This window comes from Leucoraja erinacea, chromosome 11, assembly GCF_028641065.1.
Source record: "Leucoraja erinacea ecotype New England chromosome 11, Leri_hhj_1, whole genome shotgun sequence".
Taxonomy (NCBI): domain Eukaryota; kingdom Metazoa; phylum Chordata; class Chondrichthyes; order Rajiformes; family Rajidae; genus Leucoraja; species Leucoraja erinaceus.
The window spans coordinates 16,159,311-16,175,894 of record NC_073387.1 but is presented as its reverse complement, the minus strand read 5'-3'; the positions used below and the strand labels follow the sequence as shown (position 1 = coordinate 16,175,894).

Here is a 16,584-nt window from a genome sequence, read left to right as displayed (position 1 = left end):
CAAATTAATGTTACCCACAGTGCTGTACACATTTGTTCAGTGTCATTCAGAGTGACAGAGACTAATTGACAGAGCTCCATCTTGCAGAAATGAATTGAGGCACACCACTTCCTGGTTTTATAGTCCCTCCCTCCCCCCTGCCGCCAGCGGGGGCAGCAGAGAGAATGGGGAATTTTGTAAAAACATTAATATCTCTGTCATTATTCATCGATGGGAAAAATCCTCGGCACACATGCAGCGGAGGGGGGCTCTGAGCGAGGTGGCCAAAAATGACGGCCGTAGGTGGCGGCATTCTCTTGGAAATCACAGCACAGAAGGCCAAAAGCAGTCAAGAACAGAGATTTAGTAATATAGATTTATGTTATGACATCGGATGGAAGCTGCATACCAAATCTCGTTGCGCTTATGTGCAATGACAATAAAATATATTATTATTATTATTATGATTATTTCTCTTATACTTTTCAACTCTCATTGCCACAAGTACTTTGCTCCTTGTTTTCTTAAATTAAGGCAGACAATTACTGTAGCCTTTTTGTCAAAGAGTTCAGTTTTGTTTTGACAACTTGATGTTTTTCGGCATTAACATCTGTATCAAATAGCAATTGTATTATAATAGAAACTGAAAGCTTGGCTATATAGAACAGTGATTGTCTGAATTTAGTTTTAATAAAAAATATTTTTTCTTGCAGATGCTGTGGTGTGCTTTAAACTGATGGACCTACTTCATTGCCTGTCCATTGAGTGAGAAGGGAATCTGCTGAGGTGCCATGGCAACACAGAATGAAGTTGTGTGTGATATCGGAGATTGGCTTTCTACCATCCATTTGGAAAAATACAGAGAGAATTTTGTCCAGAATGGATTTTATACATCCAAAGACACTGCACATTTTAACACTGAAACACTTACTCAGATTGGCATCACAGCGACTGGACATCGGAAACGGATCCTAAAGCATGTGGAGAATAGGAGTTTGTCATTTGATGAGCCTCCAAACGCAGCCCTAGGCCATTGCACTGTTGAGAAAGGTCAGGCATTGGAGAGTTCCAGCACGGTTGTTGATTGGAAAGATATTGCTGGTGGGAATGAAGTTGAAGAAACAGGAGAGGCAGTGGTAAAGCCTGTCCCCAGACCACGGACATTGCTGAACAAGCATGGTCCAAATGTAAAGTTTCAGACTGAACTTGGATCAACATCAATATATAGTCCGAATCATGAGAAGCAGGAATTGTTATTGCCTTACGAACCTTGCATGGAAAGGCCTGAGTTAAATGAGAAGGATCAGATGTCAGGTGAAGCGAGTCCAGTTAGGACTCCAGATCAGGAATGGGTTGCAAAGGAAGAGGAAATGATCCCCCCTGTTCCACCACGCATCAATCGTAGTCAACCTCTGGCTAATTGTGCTGGGCCAGGTCCATTCAACAGATCTGAGCAGGATTCATCTGGATCAAAGTCTCAAACCGCCAAGTCCAAGTCTGTTGAAAACCTGCAGGACATGCAATTTCTCTCTAAAATTTCCTCGCACTCCCTTCCCCAGATACCTTTGTTCGACACAGCTTTCACTGGGAAAATGGTTTGCAATGAGCTCTACACTACAGTGGAGACCTTACCCGAGAGGAATCGAAGCCAATCGTTCTCGAATTCAGCCATAAAACCTTTGGGAAGGAGACCTGTCCCGCCAACTCCACCTGATGTAACCCAACCTGATACATCATTACTTTCAATGAAGGAAAGGTAAGTCTTCATTGCACTATCCTTGGGTTCTAACAATCAGGTCTTGAGATAACCAGAATCATTGAAACATTTTTCTTTTTAATTCTATATCTATATCTAGTAAATAAAAAAGGCAGAAAGATGCACATTAAGGTACTAAGCACACCTGAGGTGTTCCCTTCTCTTAATAGTATTGGGGTCATAGGGTTATGCACGTAACAACAACATTTTGATCCTTTTCACATTTTAACCAGACTAGTATGTAATCCCATTTGCCCTCATGTGGACAATTTCTCTTTTATGCCTGTAAACACACACAAAGTGTTGGAGTAATTCAATGGGACAGGCAAAATCTCTGAAGAAAATGGATGGGTGATTTTTCATGTTGGGAAATATCTCCAATCCATGTGGAGTTTTTTTTTTGTAAACTGGCATCTGCAGTTCCTTATGTCTCCCTAGAAAAGTATAGCTGAGGAATAGGACTTTAGGTGCACAATGTCTGCACAAAACGTGACGTCAAGATAAACCACCTCCTCTGTCTGTATGTGATCCATATCCACCCATTCCCTGCACATTCAAGTGCCTACCCAAAAGCATCTTAAATACCACTATCATCTCATCTGGCAGCAGTTCTGATGACACATTCCAGGCACAATCCATAACCTGTTCAAGTCGTAAAGTAGTAAAATGAGGAGAGAAGGCAGAAGGGTGGTGAATCTGTGGAATTCATTGTCACAGAACGATGTGGAGGCCAAGTCAGAGATAGATAAGGCAGTGATAGATAGATTATGGCAGAGATAGATAGATTCTTGATTAGTACGGGTGTCAGGGGTTTTGAGAAGAAGGCAAGAGAATGGGGTTTGGAGTGAGTGATAGATCAGTCATGATTGAATGGGCTGAATGGCCTAATTCTACTCCTATCACTTATGCAATGAAGCTCTTCAAAACTACTGTCAACAAAAGTGTTGACAGTCTTCATGTCAGACTTCCATCCGCAACTCGTAATTGCTTGTGGTATTTCCCCTTTAATGCAATTCTTTCCTCTGTTTGCACAACACCTGTTCCATCCCTTTTTATTCCTTCGTGTGATGAGGTTCATTATTTCACCAAATTCAGCATGTGAAAGGAAATTGGACTAGGAGGACCTTGTGCCATTGTGGTAGTTTGCCCAAATTACGATCCATTTCATGGAGATAAAAATCAGTTGTGAACACATGGAACTGTAGATGTTGGTTTACTAAAAAATACACCAACTTTCTGCCACAGAAGGCAGTGGAGGTCAATTCACTGGACGTTTTCAAGAGAGAGCTAGATTTAGCTCTTAGGGCTAAATATGTGTCTATGTTTCTAACTGCTGCAATAACTCAGCGGGTTGGGCAGCATCTCTGGATAAATGTTGATGTTTTGGCTTGGGACAATTCTTTATTCTAAAGAGGGATCCCAAACTGAAACATCACCTATTTATGTTCTCCAGAGATGCTGCCTTTTCAGTTACTCCAAAACTTTTTTAAAAATAATGTAATTGTGTTCATTCTGAAGGTCTAAAACAGTGGGTACAGCGATAATAAAATTTGTTGACTGGCTTCCATTTAACATAGATATCCCCTCGGTAGACAAAAGTGCTGGAGAAACTCAGCGGGTGAGACAGCATCAATGGAGCAAAGGAAAGAGGAGGAGTCAGAGGGCTGTGGGAGAACTGAGAAGGGGAGGAGACAGCAAGGACTATCGGAAATTGGAGAAGTTAATGTTTATGCCGCTAGGGTGCAAAACTGCCCAAGCGGAATATGAGGTGCTCCATTCGGTCCGCATTAACCAACAAAGTCTCCACATAGATATCTCCTCAGTATCTGTGTACATTACTTGGGGAAAAGCATCGAACTTACTGTGGGACAGGGATGAGGATTGTAGGGACGATAGGAGAACAACAGTCATTTCATGGAAAGAATCAAAAAAGTTGTTTATGCACATGATCAGAAAGGAGTAGGTTGGGCAGGTTATTGGAGCTGATCAGTTGAAGGTCAGAATCAAGGGTCTCTGGCTGTGAGACCGTGGGAATGAACAAGTCTCTGGCTCAATCTGAGACTTTGAGGAAGGGTGATCATGGAAGCAGCCGCAACTTCAGGGCAGCACGGTGGTGCAGCGGTAGAATTGTTGCCTTACAGCGCCAGAGACCTGAGTTCGATCCTGACTATGAGTGGTGTCTGTACGGAGTTTGTACGTTCTCCTCATGACCGCGGGGCTTGCTCCGATTTCCTCCCACATTCCAAAGACATACAGGTTTGTAGGTTAAATGGCTTTGGTAAAGATTGTAAATTGTCCCTAGTATGTAGGATAACACTCGTGTACAGGAATTGCTGGGATCAGTGACAGGGACAACAAACTCAATGGGCCAAAGTGCATGTTTCTGTTCTGTATCTCTAAAATCTAAAAAAAAAACTTGTACTTTATAACATAGCAGTGGATTGAAAGAATGTCTTGAACGCAACATGAGTCACGACCTGATAGATCACCTAACCATGTCTCCCAAGAGGCTGCCTGACCCGCTGAGTAACTCCAGTACATTATGTCTTATTTTGTAAACCAGCGCAACTTTCTTGATTCTTTCCATGAAATGACTGCAGTTATTGTATCTGTATGAAACTGAAGCCCTCATACTGCTTTGTGAATGCACAATATCACTTTCCAAGGCTAGAATTGGAGAAGCACACAAACATTGAAAGGTTTTGTTAATTACATCTACCAAGCAAACACATTCCTCCAGGATTTATGTACCTCTCCATTCTTGTTGAGAATCAACAAGTTTTATTACTCCACCATTGACAATCATGACTTCATGCTAGATTTGAAGAAGGATCTCGATACGAAACGTCACCTATTCCTTTTCTCCAGAAATGCTGCCTTGACTCCCTAAATTACTCCAACATTTTGAGTCTATCTTCGGTGTAAACCAGCATCTGCAGTTCCTTCCTACACAACCAATTTTTGTACACAGCTCCATAGCTGAAGTAAAAAGAAAGGCTACGTCTAACTTCCAATAATCCCCAGTCCTCTTGACTAGCATTATGTGGAAGCTCATAATCCTCACAGGGGAAGTGTTATGCATAAAAATTGAGCAAGGTTTCTATTTCAAAAGTCTTCACTTTGCCCTTCAGATGTTAAGTTGTAGCTCATCGATCGGACTTGTCACTCCATTTCTCTTTCTCTCTCTATAGGATACTGGGAGTTCAAAGTAACTGGTAAACTTTATCAAATGAAAGAAAGACAATGCCAGCTCAGCATTCATCTTGCTGTGACTTCCTCCGCAGAGACAGACAGTCTAATAATCTTCACACATATCGATATTGCATTAATGTTGAGAGTAGCTGATTACATGACACAATTCTTAAAGTAATATTAACTAACATTAATAACTAACATATGCCATGCATATTAATAACTCTCTTTTGAGATCCATGATCGACTACTTTTAAGGTGAGGGGGGAACAATTTAATAGGTACCTGAGGCAGCATTGTAGCGCAGCGGTAGAGTTGCTGCCTTACGGCACCAGATACCCTGGTTCAATTCTGACAACAGGTGCTGCCTATACAGAATTTGTACATTCTCCCTGTGACCATGTGGGGTTTCTCCAGGTACTCAGGTTTCCACCCACACTCTAAAGGCGAGCAGGTTTCCAGGGTAATTGTCTTCTGCAAATTGCCACTAGTGTGTAGGATAGAACTAGGGTATGGGTGATTGTTGGTCGGCGTAGAATCAGTGGGCCGATGAGCCTGATTCCATACTGTATCTCTAAATTAAATTAAACTAAACTGTTACTTTCCCCGTTCATTCATTCATTGTATTTATCTGATTTCCATGATAGAGCCTGATTAAGGTTTATCGCATCTTTCATGGGTTGATCAGAGCAAATAATTTTGTCAGGTAGATACATCTGATGGGTGACAAAAATGCTGGAGAAACTCAGCGGGTGAGGAAGCATCTATGGAGCAATGGGAATAGGCAATGTTTTGGGTCGAAACCCTTCTTCAGACTTCTTGAGTCTCAAGAAATCTTCTTGATTTTCCAGCATCTGCAGTACCTTCTTATACATCTGATGGGTGCTTATTTTAAAGAAAGAAGGGTGGTGACTTCCTTGTTTCAAATCACCAGTCCAACGGACATCCTTGCAGATAATTAGTTTAGACTATATTTCACAAAGCACTGTTTCCTGTTGCACATACAGAGGAAATGCATGTTAGTCATAAATCGATTTATGTCACAGGGCCAATTTTTGAATGCCATCGAGATTAGGAATGAAGGCTATTGTGACTCTTTTAAAAATGTTATCTGTGAGGATAAATAAAAAGGCCATTAGAAGCAGTTATTGCCATCAAGGCATTTTAGTTTCGTTTAGAGACATCATGGAAACAGACCCTTCTGTCCACCGGGTCCATACCGACCAGCGATCACCCCATACACTAGCATTGATCACCCGTTCATATTAGCTCTATGTTAGCCCACTTTCTCATCCACTCCATACTCACTGCAGACAATTTATAGAGGCCAATTAATCTACAAACACACATGACTTTGGGACGTGGGAGGAAACTGGAGCACCCGAAGAAAACCCACATGGTCACAGGGAGAACATGCAAAAGCTTTTCACTGTGTCTCAGTACACGTGATAATAAAAAAACTAAACTAAACTAAACTAAGATTTTTCAGTGTTTAGTTTATTTAGTTTGAAGGTAGAGCATGGAACAAGGCCCTTCGGCCAACCGAGTACATGCCGACTATTGATTACCTGTTCACACTACTTCCATGTTATCCCACTTTCTCATCCACTCGCTACACACTGGGGTTAATTTACACAGGATAATTAACCTACAAACCCACATGTCTTTAGGAAGTGGGAGGAACCAGGAGCACCCGGAGGAAACCCAAGTGGTCATAAGGAAAACATGCAAAATCCACACACAGACCCAAGGTCAAGATCAAACCCAGTTCTGTGGTGCTGTGAAGCAGTGGCTCTACTATCTGTGCCACTGTGCTGCCCTTGTTGCTGATGACTGAAATAAATGAAATCAAGTTCAAGTTCACATTTATTGCCACATGCACCAATTAAGGTACAGCGGAATTTGACTTACCATGGAGCCACACAAACAAAAGAGCACAATACACAATAGAATATAACATGAACATCCACCACAGTGGAATCAACATTCTTCACTGTGGTGGAAGGCAATAACTTTGTCAGTCCTCCTCCTTTGTTCATCCGTGGTCAGAGAATCAAGAAAAATTACCTAGTGTCCGTGCAATGAAAAGTCCACATGTAGCCTTTAATTAACAATGAAATAACAGTGTGTTCATGTGAAAAGGTGTCTGAAGATGTTTTACAGATGTATGGTGACAAAACTCCTTTAGTATATAGGAAGGAACAGAAGATGCTGGTTTACACTGAAAATAGACCTAAAATGCTGGACTAACTCAGCGGTCAGGCAGTATCTCTGATGAAAAGGAGTAGGTGATGTTTTGGGTCTGAACCCTTCTTCAGACTGAAAGTAGAGTTGGTGGTGGGGGGTGAGGAGAAATAAACTGGATGCGAGAAAATACCAGAACAAATGAGGGCTAGCAACAGCTGACCTCAGGAAGGGTGGAGTCCACAATGGCCCATTGTTGGCTGGGGAAGGTGAGATAATAAGAGGAATGCAAGGATGCGATCAGTTAATTGCAGGCAGAGTCACAGATTTGAGAGATAGTCAAGTGTAGTCTTAAAGGTTGAAGTTTAAGAAGCACCATGAGGGAGGAGAATCAGTGAAGAAGAATTCTGAATATTTGGAAATGCATGACCTTTGAATGGCTAAATGTTGTAATGTATGGGAGTGGAAGATGCGATTCTGTTCCTTGAGCATCAATGAAACAGTGCAAGAGTTAAAACAGAAGGGTCAGAGTGGAGACATGAACTACAGATGCTGGAATCTTAAGTAAAACACAAAGTGCTGGAGTAACACAGCAGGGCAGGCTGTATCTTTGGAAGGAATGGACAGGTGACGTTTTGGGTCGGGACCCTGGAAGTAAAATGGAAAAATTGAACTGGCATCCATTAGAATTTCCGAGACACCACTGCACAGAGAAGGGAAGCAATTTGGATTCTGTCTAAACCAGTTCTGACCACAATATTCTTCAGACATCATAATGTTATTTCAGTTTCACTGAAAAACCATAAATCACCTTATGACCTTTAGACTTTAGAGACCCAGTGTGGAAACAGGCCCTTTGGCCCATCAAGTCCACGTCAATCAGTGATTACCCCATACGCTGGCCCTAGCCTTCACACAACGGACAATTTACAATTTAGAGAGCCAATTAAACTATAAACCTGTCTATCTTTGGAGTGTGGGAGGAAACCGGAGCTCCGGGGGAATACCCATGTGGTCATGGGGAGAATGTACAAACTCTTTACAGAGAGCACCCAAAGTCAGGGTCGAAACTTAGTCTCTGGTGCTGTAAGGCAGCAACTCCACTTCTGCACCACTGTGCTGCCCTGCTTTAATTTTTTGCAAAAGTAAAAAATATTAAATCTAATCCTTAGAAATGAAGATATTCTCCGCACTTAAAATTTGGTGGGTTTTCTATCTGACTTGCAAATGACTGAGAATATTTCTGAGCAGTGATATGTAAAATATGCCCCAATACATTATAAAATGTATTATTGGTACAAGGTCCTCCCTTTTGTTGACCACAGACATAATGCTGCTGTATAAACCTTCCCCTACCCCAGACCCATTTAAAAATCATGTTAGGGACATAACTGATGAAGTTATCTGCACACTGCAGGCCGGATAACTTCAAGCATCTTTGTGCAAATTTGCTTTCAGGAAAAAAAATAACCCAGTTGTCTGATGGTGGAAGATACCTCTTATTTTAGATTAAAATATAAAGATGGATTTAGTTTGTGATATTTTGACATGTGGGATAGTCACAAAATCACTTGAGATGATCCTGGGAGTTTTTTGAATCAGGAGACTGGCATTTTCCTCAAAGTTTCTGCAGCTGTTCTTTCCACAGCATCGCCATTGGACAATTGCAATTTGTCAACAGGAATTTCTGGCCGCCTACCCAGATTTTTCACATTGTTTTCCTCGTGGTAATCTGCCTGATGGGACATCACATTAAGCACCCCAGGAATTTCTCCACAGTGCAAGGACTTTGATTGAACACTGGATCTTGCTTTCCAAAAGGACTTTGACTCGTTCCCTTGAAATATTTTTGTTGAAAAGATTCTTTGCACCAAGCTTGGCTCTTGTGATCACTCCACCCCCTCAGCACATTAATTCCTCTCTTCTCTGCTGTGACATCATCCGTCACCCTTGCACCGACAGTCATAGCCTCTCATTATAATGGATTCTCAGCTGTTTTTTTGTATTTATGGTGCTCCGTGGCTGCATTGGGTTAGGTTTAGTTTAAGCATACAGCATGGAAACAGGCTTTTCAATCCACTGAGTCCACAACATCCTTCCATCACCTGTTCACATTTGTTGTATGTTATTCCATTTTCTCATCCACTCCCTGCAAGTAAAGGGCAATTTTACATAAGCTAACCCACTCACCTTCATGTGTTTGGGATGTGGGAGGAAACCGGAGCAGCTGGAGGAAACCCACATGAGCACAGTGGATCACCTGAGGTCAGGATCGTACCCGAGTCTCTGGTGCTGTGAGGCAGCAGTTCAACCAGCTGCACCTGTGTACAGCCCAATATTGTCATAAATTGCTGGCATTAAATATCAACTGTATACTGTTGAGTTTACATAAAAATAAAAAATGGGCATTTTAAGGGGCGGCATGGCGGTGCAGCAGCAGAGTTGCTACATTACAGCACCAGAGACCCTGGTTCGATCCTGACTGTGAGTGTTGTCTGCATGACCATGTAGGTTTTTCCCGGGTGCTCCGTTTTTTTTCAAACACTACAAAGATGCGCAGGTTTGTAGGTTAATTGGTTTTGATAAAGATTGTAAATTGTCCCAAGTGTGTAAGATAATGCTGGTGTACCAGGATCACTGGACTCGGTGGGCTGAAGGGCCTGATTTTGCACTGTATCTCTAAACTAAATATTAAATAATTTTATATGACTCCTCTTGGATAAGGTCTGGCGATTTAACACAAAATTCCTGCTTCCCACAGGGAGACCTAGGTCGAATTTGTTCCCACTACGATGCACTGTATCTTAATTTTTAATTGTGACTCAGTCATTAGCACTTACTTTAAGTTAGAAGGTCACCTTCTGCTTCAGACACATGGATAGAAAGATCTAAACCAATCCCCAGGATATTACGATGACATTTTACATGAGACCAATCTGTGTCACGGTGGGGTTGAGGAAATCAAATGGCATCACTTTGAACACCATGGGAGCTATACTTTGTGTCCTTTTCTCTGCAATCACTGTCACTGAAGAATCTAATTAAATACTTATTATTATATTGATCTTTGTGGCCAGAAATGCTCATTGCTCCATGTGTGTACTATTTAGAACCTTGGGGATAATTCAACTGTTTGTTTTCAAAGTGGTGATTTTCATGAGCAAAGAAAGCTTTATTTTAATATCGCATCTGAAAGTTGGTAACTGTATGCTTATTTATTCACTCTTCAAGATGTGTGTGGCAGAGGAATATGCTAGTGTTTATTGTCTATCCCTCAATTTCCTTGAGAAATTAATAGCGATCTGCTGCTATGAACTGTTGCTAGATACGGGTGCTATCTGTACGGAGTTTGTACGTTCTTCCTATGACCTTGTGGGTTTCCTCCGAGATCTTCGGTTTCCACCCACACTCCAAAGACGTACAAGTATGTAGATTAATTGGCTTGGTATCAGTGTAAATTGTTCCTAGTGTGTAGGATAATGTTAATGTGCAGGGATCGCTGGTCGGTGCGGACACGGTGGGCTGAAGGGCCTGTTTCCGCGCGGTATCCCTAAACTAAACTTAAACAATTGAAGAACATTGGCTAGAGGAGATGGGCTGAGGGGACTGTTTCCATTCTGTATAATTTTATGGCTCCATTAGAAGTATTGGTAAAATATATTTCACTCAATGAGTGATGGGCAACTAAAAAGGTGAGAGGCAGAACCTCCGGCCACATTTAGAAATTTCTGCATACGATTGAAGAAGCGCAAACTGCAGAGTTGGAAAGCAAAATTAATCTGGTCTAATTTTGGCTGAATGGATATGTTATGCCAAACATTTTGTTGATTCAATAATCCTGTGATTATGTGACCTAAATATTTTAAGGGAAACAAATTTCTGTAGGGATACAGTGTGGAAAAATACCCTTTGGCCCACGAAGTCTGCACTGACCACCAATCACCCGTATATGAGTTCTATGTTACCCCAGCTTCAAATCCTACACACTAGCGGCAATTTACAAGGCCAATTAACCTACAAACCTGTACGTCTTTAGAATGAGGGAGGAAACTGGTGCACCCAGAAAAAATGCACTTATTCACAGGGATAACATGCAAATTCCACATTCAGCCACCCATAGTCAGGATCAGACTCTGGTCTCTGGCGCTGTAAGGCAGCAACTTTACTGCTGTGTCTTTAGCAAAGGAAATTAAAATTTAGGATCATTCAGTTGGATCTCCAATTCAATCGGAATGGCATAATGGTTCAGCTGGTAGAGCTGCTACTTCACAACGCCAGAGACCTGGGTTCAATTCTGATTTTGGATGCTGTCTGTGTGGAGTTTGCACTTTCTCCATGTGATCGTGCAGGCTTCCTTGGGTCCTCCAGTTCCCTCCCACACCTCAATGACCTGCAGGTTTGTAGTGCATTGGCCTCTGTAAATTGTCCCTAGTGTGTAGGGAGTGGATGTGAAAGTGGGATAACATAGAATTAGTGAGAACAGGTGATCGATGGTGGCTGTGGACTTGCAGTGCCAAAGGGCCTGTTTCCATGCTGTATCTCTGATCTAAACTAAATAAACTAAACTGTGAAGAATCTTAGTTTAGTTTAGTTTATTATTGTCATGTGTTCAAGGTATAGTGAAAAGTTTTTGTTTGATGCTATCCAATCAAAGAAAAGACTATATATCATGGGCCGCGGAACCAGTGGGGCTGGGGGGGCTGCAGCCCCTCCACTTATTTGGTGAGATGCTTCATAACCCGAAATTATCTGGCCTGCAGGCGTATTTTTCTCTTCTTCTGAGAACCTCCAACATCCAGAATCTCAGAACAGGCGCACAGTGAGCGCGGCAAAACCAAAGATCATAGAGTTGAGCTCCGCTCTATGATGTTTGGGCAAAACCATCACCATCTGTGGTGGAAACCGACTGCCCCCCCCCCCAAAACACACCCTCCCCTCTGCTCAACGGCCAATCACAGCGCGGTTCACAGTCAAGATATGGGGCAGTGAACGAAGGGCTGTGATTAGCTGCCGAGCGGAAGGGAGGGAGGGTGGGCCCGAGGGCCCCGAGAGAGAGAGAGAAAGTGTCAGTCGGCCCCGAGAGGGAGAGAGTCAGCCCCGAGAGGGAGGGAGAGAGAGAGAGAGAGAAAGTCGGCCCCGAGAGAGAGAGAAAGAGAGAATCGGCTCCGGGGATATATCCCCGCACCTTTTGAGTTGGGGGATGGTCTGTATTATCCCCCAGTTTTTGGAGGTCGAGCAACAACAAAAAAGAATAATTGTGCCACCCTCCCCCCGCACAGTCGCTCCGCTCCCTCACCGGGTACCCCCCAGGCCGGTGATCAGTAATCGCTCAGCCCCCCCACTTTCAAAAATGTTCCACGGCCCCTGTATATGATACAACAAAGCTGGCCACAGTGCACAGATAAAGGATAAAAGGTATAACATTTAATGCAAAGATAAAACATTGAAGTCTGATTAAAGATAGTTTGAATGAGGTAGATTGAATTTCAGGTCTGCACTGAACTGATGAGTTGACGATTAAGTTGCCTGATAACAGCTGGGAGGAAACTGTCTCTGAATCTGGAGGTGTTCGTTTTCCAACTTCTGTACCTTTTGCCCGTTTGGAGAGGGAGAAGAGGGATGAGACTGGTCCTTGAAAACGCTTCTTTACATCGCTTTTGCTTCAATCACTGTGGTTTAGAGACTAGATCGTTCAGATCAGAATGAATTAGTCACCTAGTAAATTAATGGTTTTCTGGTGACTTACATTGGAGTGTTTGCGATGGATGAAGGTGACTTCACTGTGAATGTCCTTCCCAATTTTGTGTCACTTCTACTTATTATTTTCAGACAGCATCTGGAATCTTACTCTGAGGAAGACGCAAGCTCGCAGCCAATGCAAATGCCAGCCAACGACTCTGCAGCCTACGCCACCATAGGAAACATTCCCACACTGGGCACTGACTATCCAGTCAACTTCAATGATGAAATGGAGGATGACCTAAAAATATCACCATACGCAAGCTTCCACCTAGCTCCAGAACAAGGAAAAAATACTAAATGTGATTGGTTGGAGAAGCTCTCACCACAAGGGTACAAATAGTTATTTTAGCTAATCCAATTCTGTTTGCAGCAAAGGTAAAATAGATTCAGCACGGTGACGTGGTGGTAGAATTGCTGCCTCACAGCGCCAGAGACCCGCGTTCAAACCTGATTATGGGCGCTGTCTGCACGGAGTTTGTACGTTCTCCCCATGACCTGCGTGGGTTTTCCCCAGGTGCTCCGGTTTCCTACCACACTCCAAAGATGTACAGGTTTGTAGTTTAATTGGCTTGCTGAAGATTGTAAATTGTCCCTAGTGTAGGACAAGGATCTCTGGTCGGCGCGACTCGGTGGGACAAAGGCCTTGTTTCCACACTGTATCTCTTAACAAAAGTAAACTAATATTCCTCAGAGCAGAATTTTGCTACAACGTGCCATATCCCAATGAATAAAGAAAACACATCCTCATTAACTGAACAGTGAAACACAGTCAAGATGAATTTCACTTTAATTTCTAACTTGTGCGAGGTTACTTCTTGAAGGATAGCATCGTTACACATTGTGAAATATAAATCTTGTGACTGGGATGTGGTAACCACATGTGTAGTGTTTAAATGTTAACATCAGTCAAACACACTGGCATCGGTTGGCAATAATACACTTCCTAGATGTTAATATTTAGATTGAAAGAAAGAATAAATACATTAATTTATATGGTATCTTTCACAGCAATATCATAGTAAATTTGAGGTCAATTCAACTGTGGTCACTCTTGGAAAGCAGGAAACACAGCAGTTAATTTGCATTCAGTTTAACATAAATAGCAAAGCACAAAATTGTTGTTAGAAATGCAGATCATATGATTTTGGCTATTAATATTGAGAATAGCTGTGCGGTATCAAGACGTACATGAGGCCATAAGACTTAGGAGTAGGATTAGCTCATTTGGCCCATCAAGTCTGTTCCACCATGCGATCATGGCTGATCTATTTTTCCCTCTCAACCCCACTCTTTTGCCTTCTGCTGTAAATTTTGATGCCCTTAGTAATCAAGAACATATCAAACTTTGCATTAAAAATACCCAATGACGGCCTCCATGGCAGTCTGTGATAATGAATTCCACAAATTCACCGCTCTCTGGCTAGAGAAAAGTTTCCTCATCCCCTGTTCTAAAGATACGTCTTTTTATTCTTTGGTTGTGCTCTGTGGTCCTAGACTCTCCCAGTGAGAGTCGGAGTGTGTCTAGGATCATCTTCTCCCATCCTCTTCACATCCACTCTCTAGGCCTTCCAATATTCAGTAATTTTCAATATTCAGTAATTTTCAATGATCATTCTTGTAACTCATCAATTGCATGCACCTGCACATACAAACTCTATGCAGACAGCACCTAAGGTTAGGTTGAACACTCAGAGGTGCACATGAGGATGGCTTTGTTGAACCAGAACTAGATCAACTTGAATGAATTTAATCATGATGAAAATTTAATAAAAAGGCAAAATAAATTGTGTGACACAACATAGTTTTGCTTCCAGCCTGTAATTTCAATTCAGGTGCAAGTAATGCAGCAATAAGTTTATAATAACTTAGTGCAATAGAATTTGAAACATTCCTAACAGAACCTTTTATTTTCTTTCAATGAGCTAGAAGCTGTGTATTTCAGAGACGCTACGTGAAATTTGATGGGAAGACCCTGATGTATTTCAGCAACGAGAAGGTAAGATAAGATCCAACTCCAGCTGAATGAATGAATGCATGAATGAATGAATAAGTTTACGATTAGATTAGATTAGATTAGATTAGATCCTTTATTTGTCATTCAGACCTTACGGTCTGAACGAAATGCCGTTACCTGCAGCCATACATACAATAATAAACAACAGAACAGGCAGTAAACACAAATTAACATCCACCACAGTGAGTCCACCAAACACCTCCTCACTGTGATGGAGGCAAAAATATGAATAACTAAATTACCGGGTTCATGAGAAATAGGAGCAGAATTAGGAAATTCGGTCCATCAAGTCTACTCTGCCATTCAATCATGGCTGATCTATCTTTCCCTCTCAACCCCATTCTCCTGCCTTCTCCCCGTAACCTTTGACACCCTCACTAATCAAGAATCTTTCAACCTCCGTTTTAAAAATACCCAATGAATTTGGCTAAACAGCCATCCATGACAAATAATTCCACAGATTCACCACCTCTGGCTAAAGAAATTCCTACTCAACTCTTTTCTAAAGTTATGTCCTTTTTATTCTGGGAGCTAGTTAGTGTGGAACTCAACAGTATCCCACTATAACCAGTGAACACTCATTGCTTTCAATATGGACATCAAACCATGCGTGGCAGTTAAAACCAAACTCAACTTGGAATGAAAATGTTTGTCCTATGTGCTCAGGTCTCAGAGTGGCACAGTGGCACATTGGCAAAGCAGTAATGCTGCTGCCCTTGACTGCCAGAGACCTGGGTTTGATCCTGATTATGGTTGTCATCTGCACAAAGTTGTACAATATCCATGTGACTGCATGGGTTTTCACTGCTGCTCTGGTTTCCTCCCACACTCCAAAGATGTACAGATTTGTAGTTAATTGGCTACTGTAAAATTGTAAATTGTCCCAAGTGTGTAGGATAGTGCTAGTCTATGTGGGTAATCGCTGGTTGATGTGGACTCGGTGGGCCAAATGTTTCCATACAGCATCCCAAAACTGAATCCCTCTCCAATTCTTCTACCAAAGGTCTTAAATCTATTCTCTGTAGTTATTGACCGTATTGCTGTATTTATTGACCTTATTGCTCAGGTAAGTTAACCTGGTTTGTTCATGGGTTTGCAAGAGAAATGTTCTGATACATTTTCTTTCACGTTGTTCCTATCCCTTGCTGTCTGACTCAGAAAACAGTCATGTACTTCTGCCTGCATTGGTAAAGTGTGAGTGTTAAACATATGTTGAGCATGGGGAAGTAGAGGTCACTTTAGTTGAGGTAATTTAAAGGCAAGGTTTCTATTTCATTCAGCAATGCACTTTGCCACCTGCCTCCCTCGGCATGAAAGGGTGCAGTGCTGTTTCCAGGTAATTCTGCAAAATGGTGACAGTATAGGGATAGGTCCTTCGACCCACAATATGTGTGTCAAACATGATACCAAGAGACTCGGGGTGGAACCTAACCGTGGATGCTCTGTTTGCTGTTTGCACGTTCACCCGCATGTGTTTTCTCTGGGTGCTCCAGTTCCTTCCCACATCCCAAAGACGTGCTGGTTTGTAGATTAATTGGCATCTGTAAATTGCCCCTAGTTGTGTACGATGGAAAAGTGGGATAACGGAGCAAGTGCGAACTGGTCAGAGTGCACCAGGTGACCTGAAGGGCCTATTTCACAAGTTCACGTTATAGTAGTAGAATTAAGCCATTCAGCCCATCAAGTCTACTCCATCATTCAATCGTGGCTCCTAATC

General features: G+C 42.1%; 1 protein-coding gene across 3 annotated transcripts in view; it reads left to right on the top strand.

Moving 5' to 3' along the window:
• The window catches only part of arap3 (ArfGAP with RhoGAP domain, ankyrin repeat and PH domain 3), a 170,783-nt gene that overhangs the window by 77,994 nt on the left and 76,205 nt on the right, over positions 1 to 16,584 (top strand). For all 3 annotated transcript variants that reach the window (XM_055642727.1, XM_055642725.1, XM_055642726.1), the window contains 3 exons: positions 693 to 1,735; positions 12,941 to 13,183; positions 14,780 to 14,849. In XM_055642727.1, coding sequence (XP_055498702.1) covers positions 771 to 1,735; positions 12,941 to 13,183; positions 14,780 to 14,849 — 1,278 coding nt within the window. In that variant the 5' untranslated portion in view covers positions 693 to 770. The remainder of the gene's footprint in view (positions 1 to 692; positions 1,736 to 12,940; positions 13,184 to 14,779; positions 14,850 to 16,584) is intronic.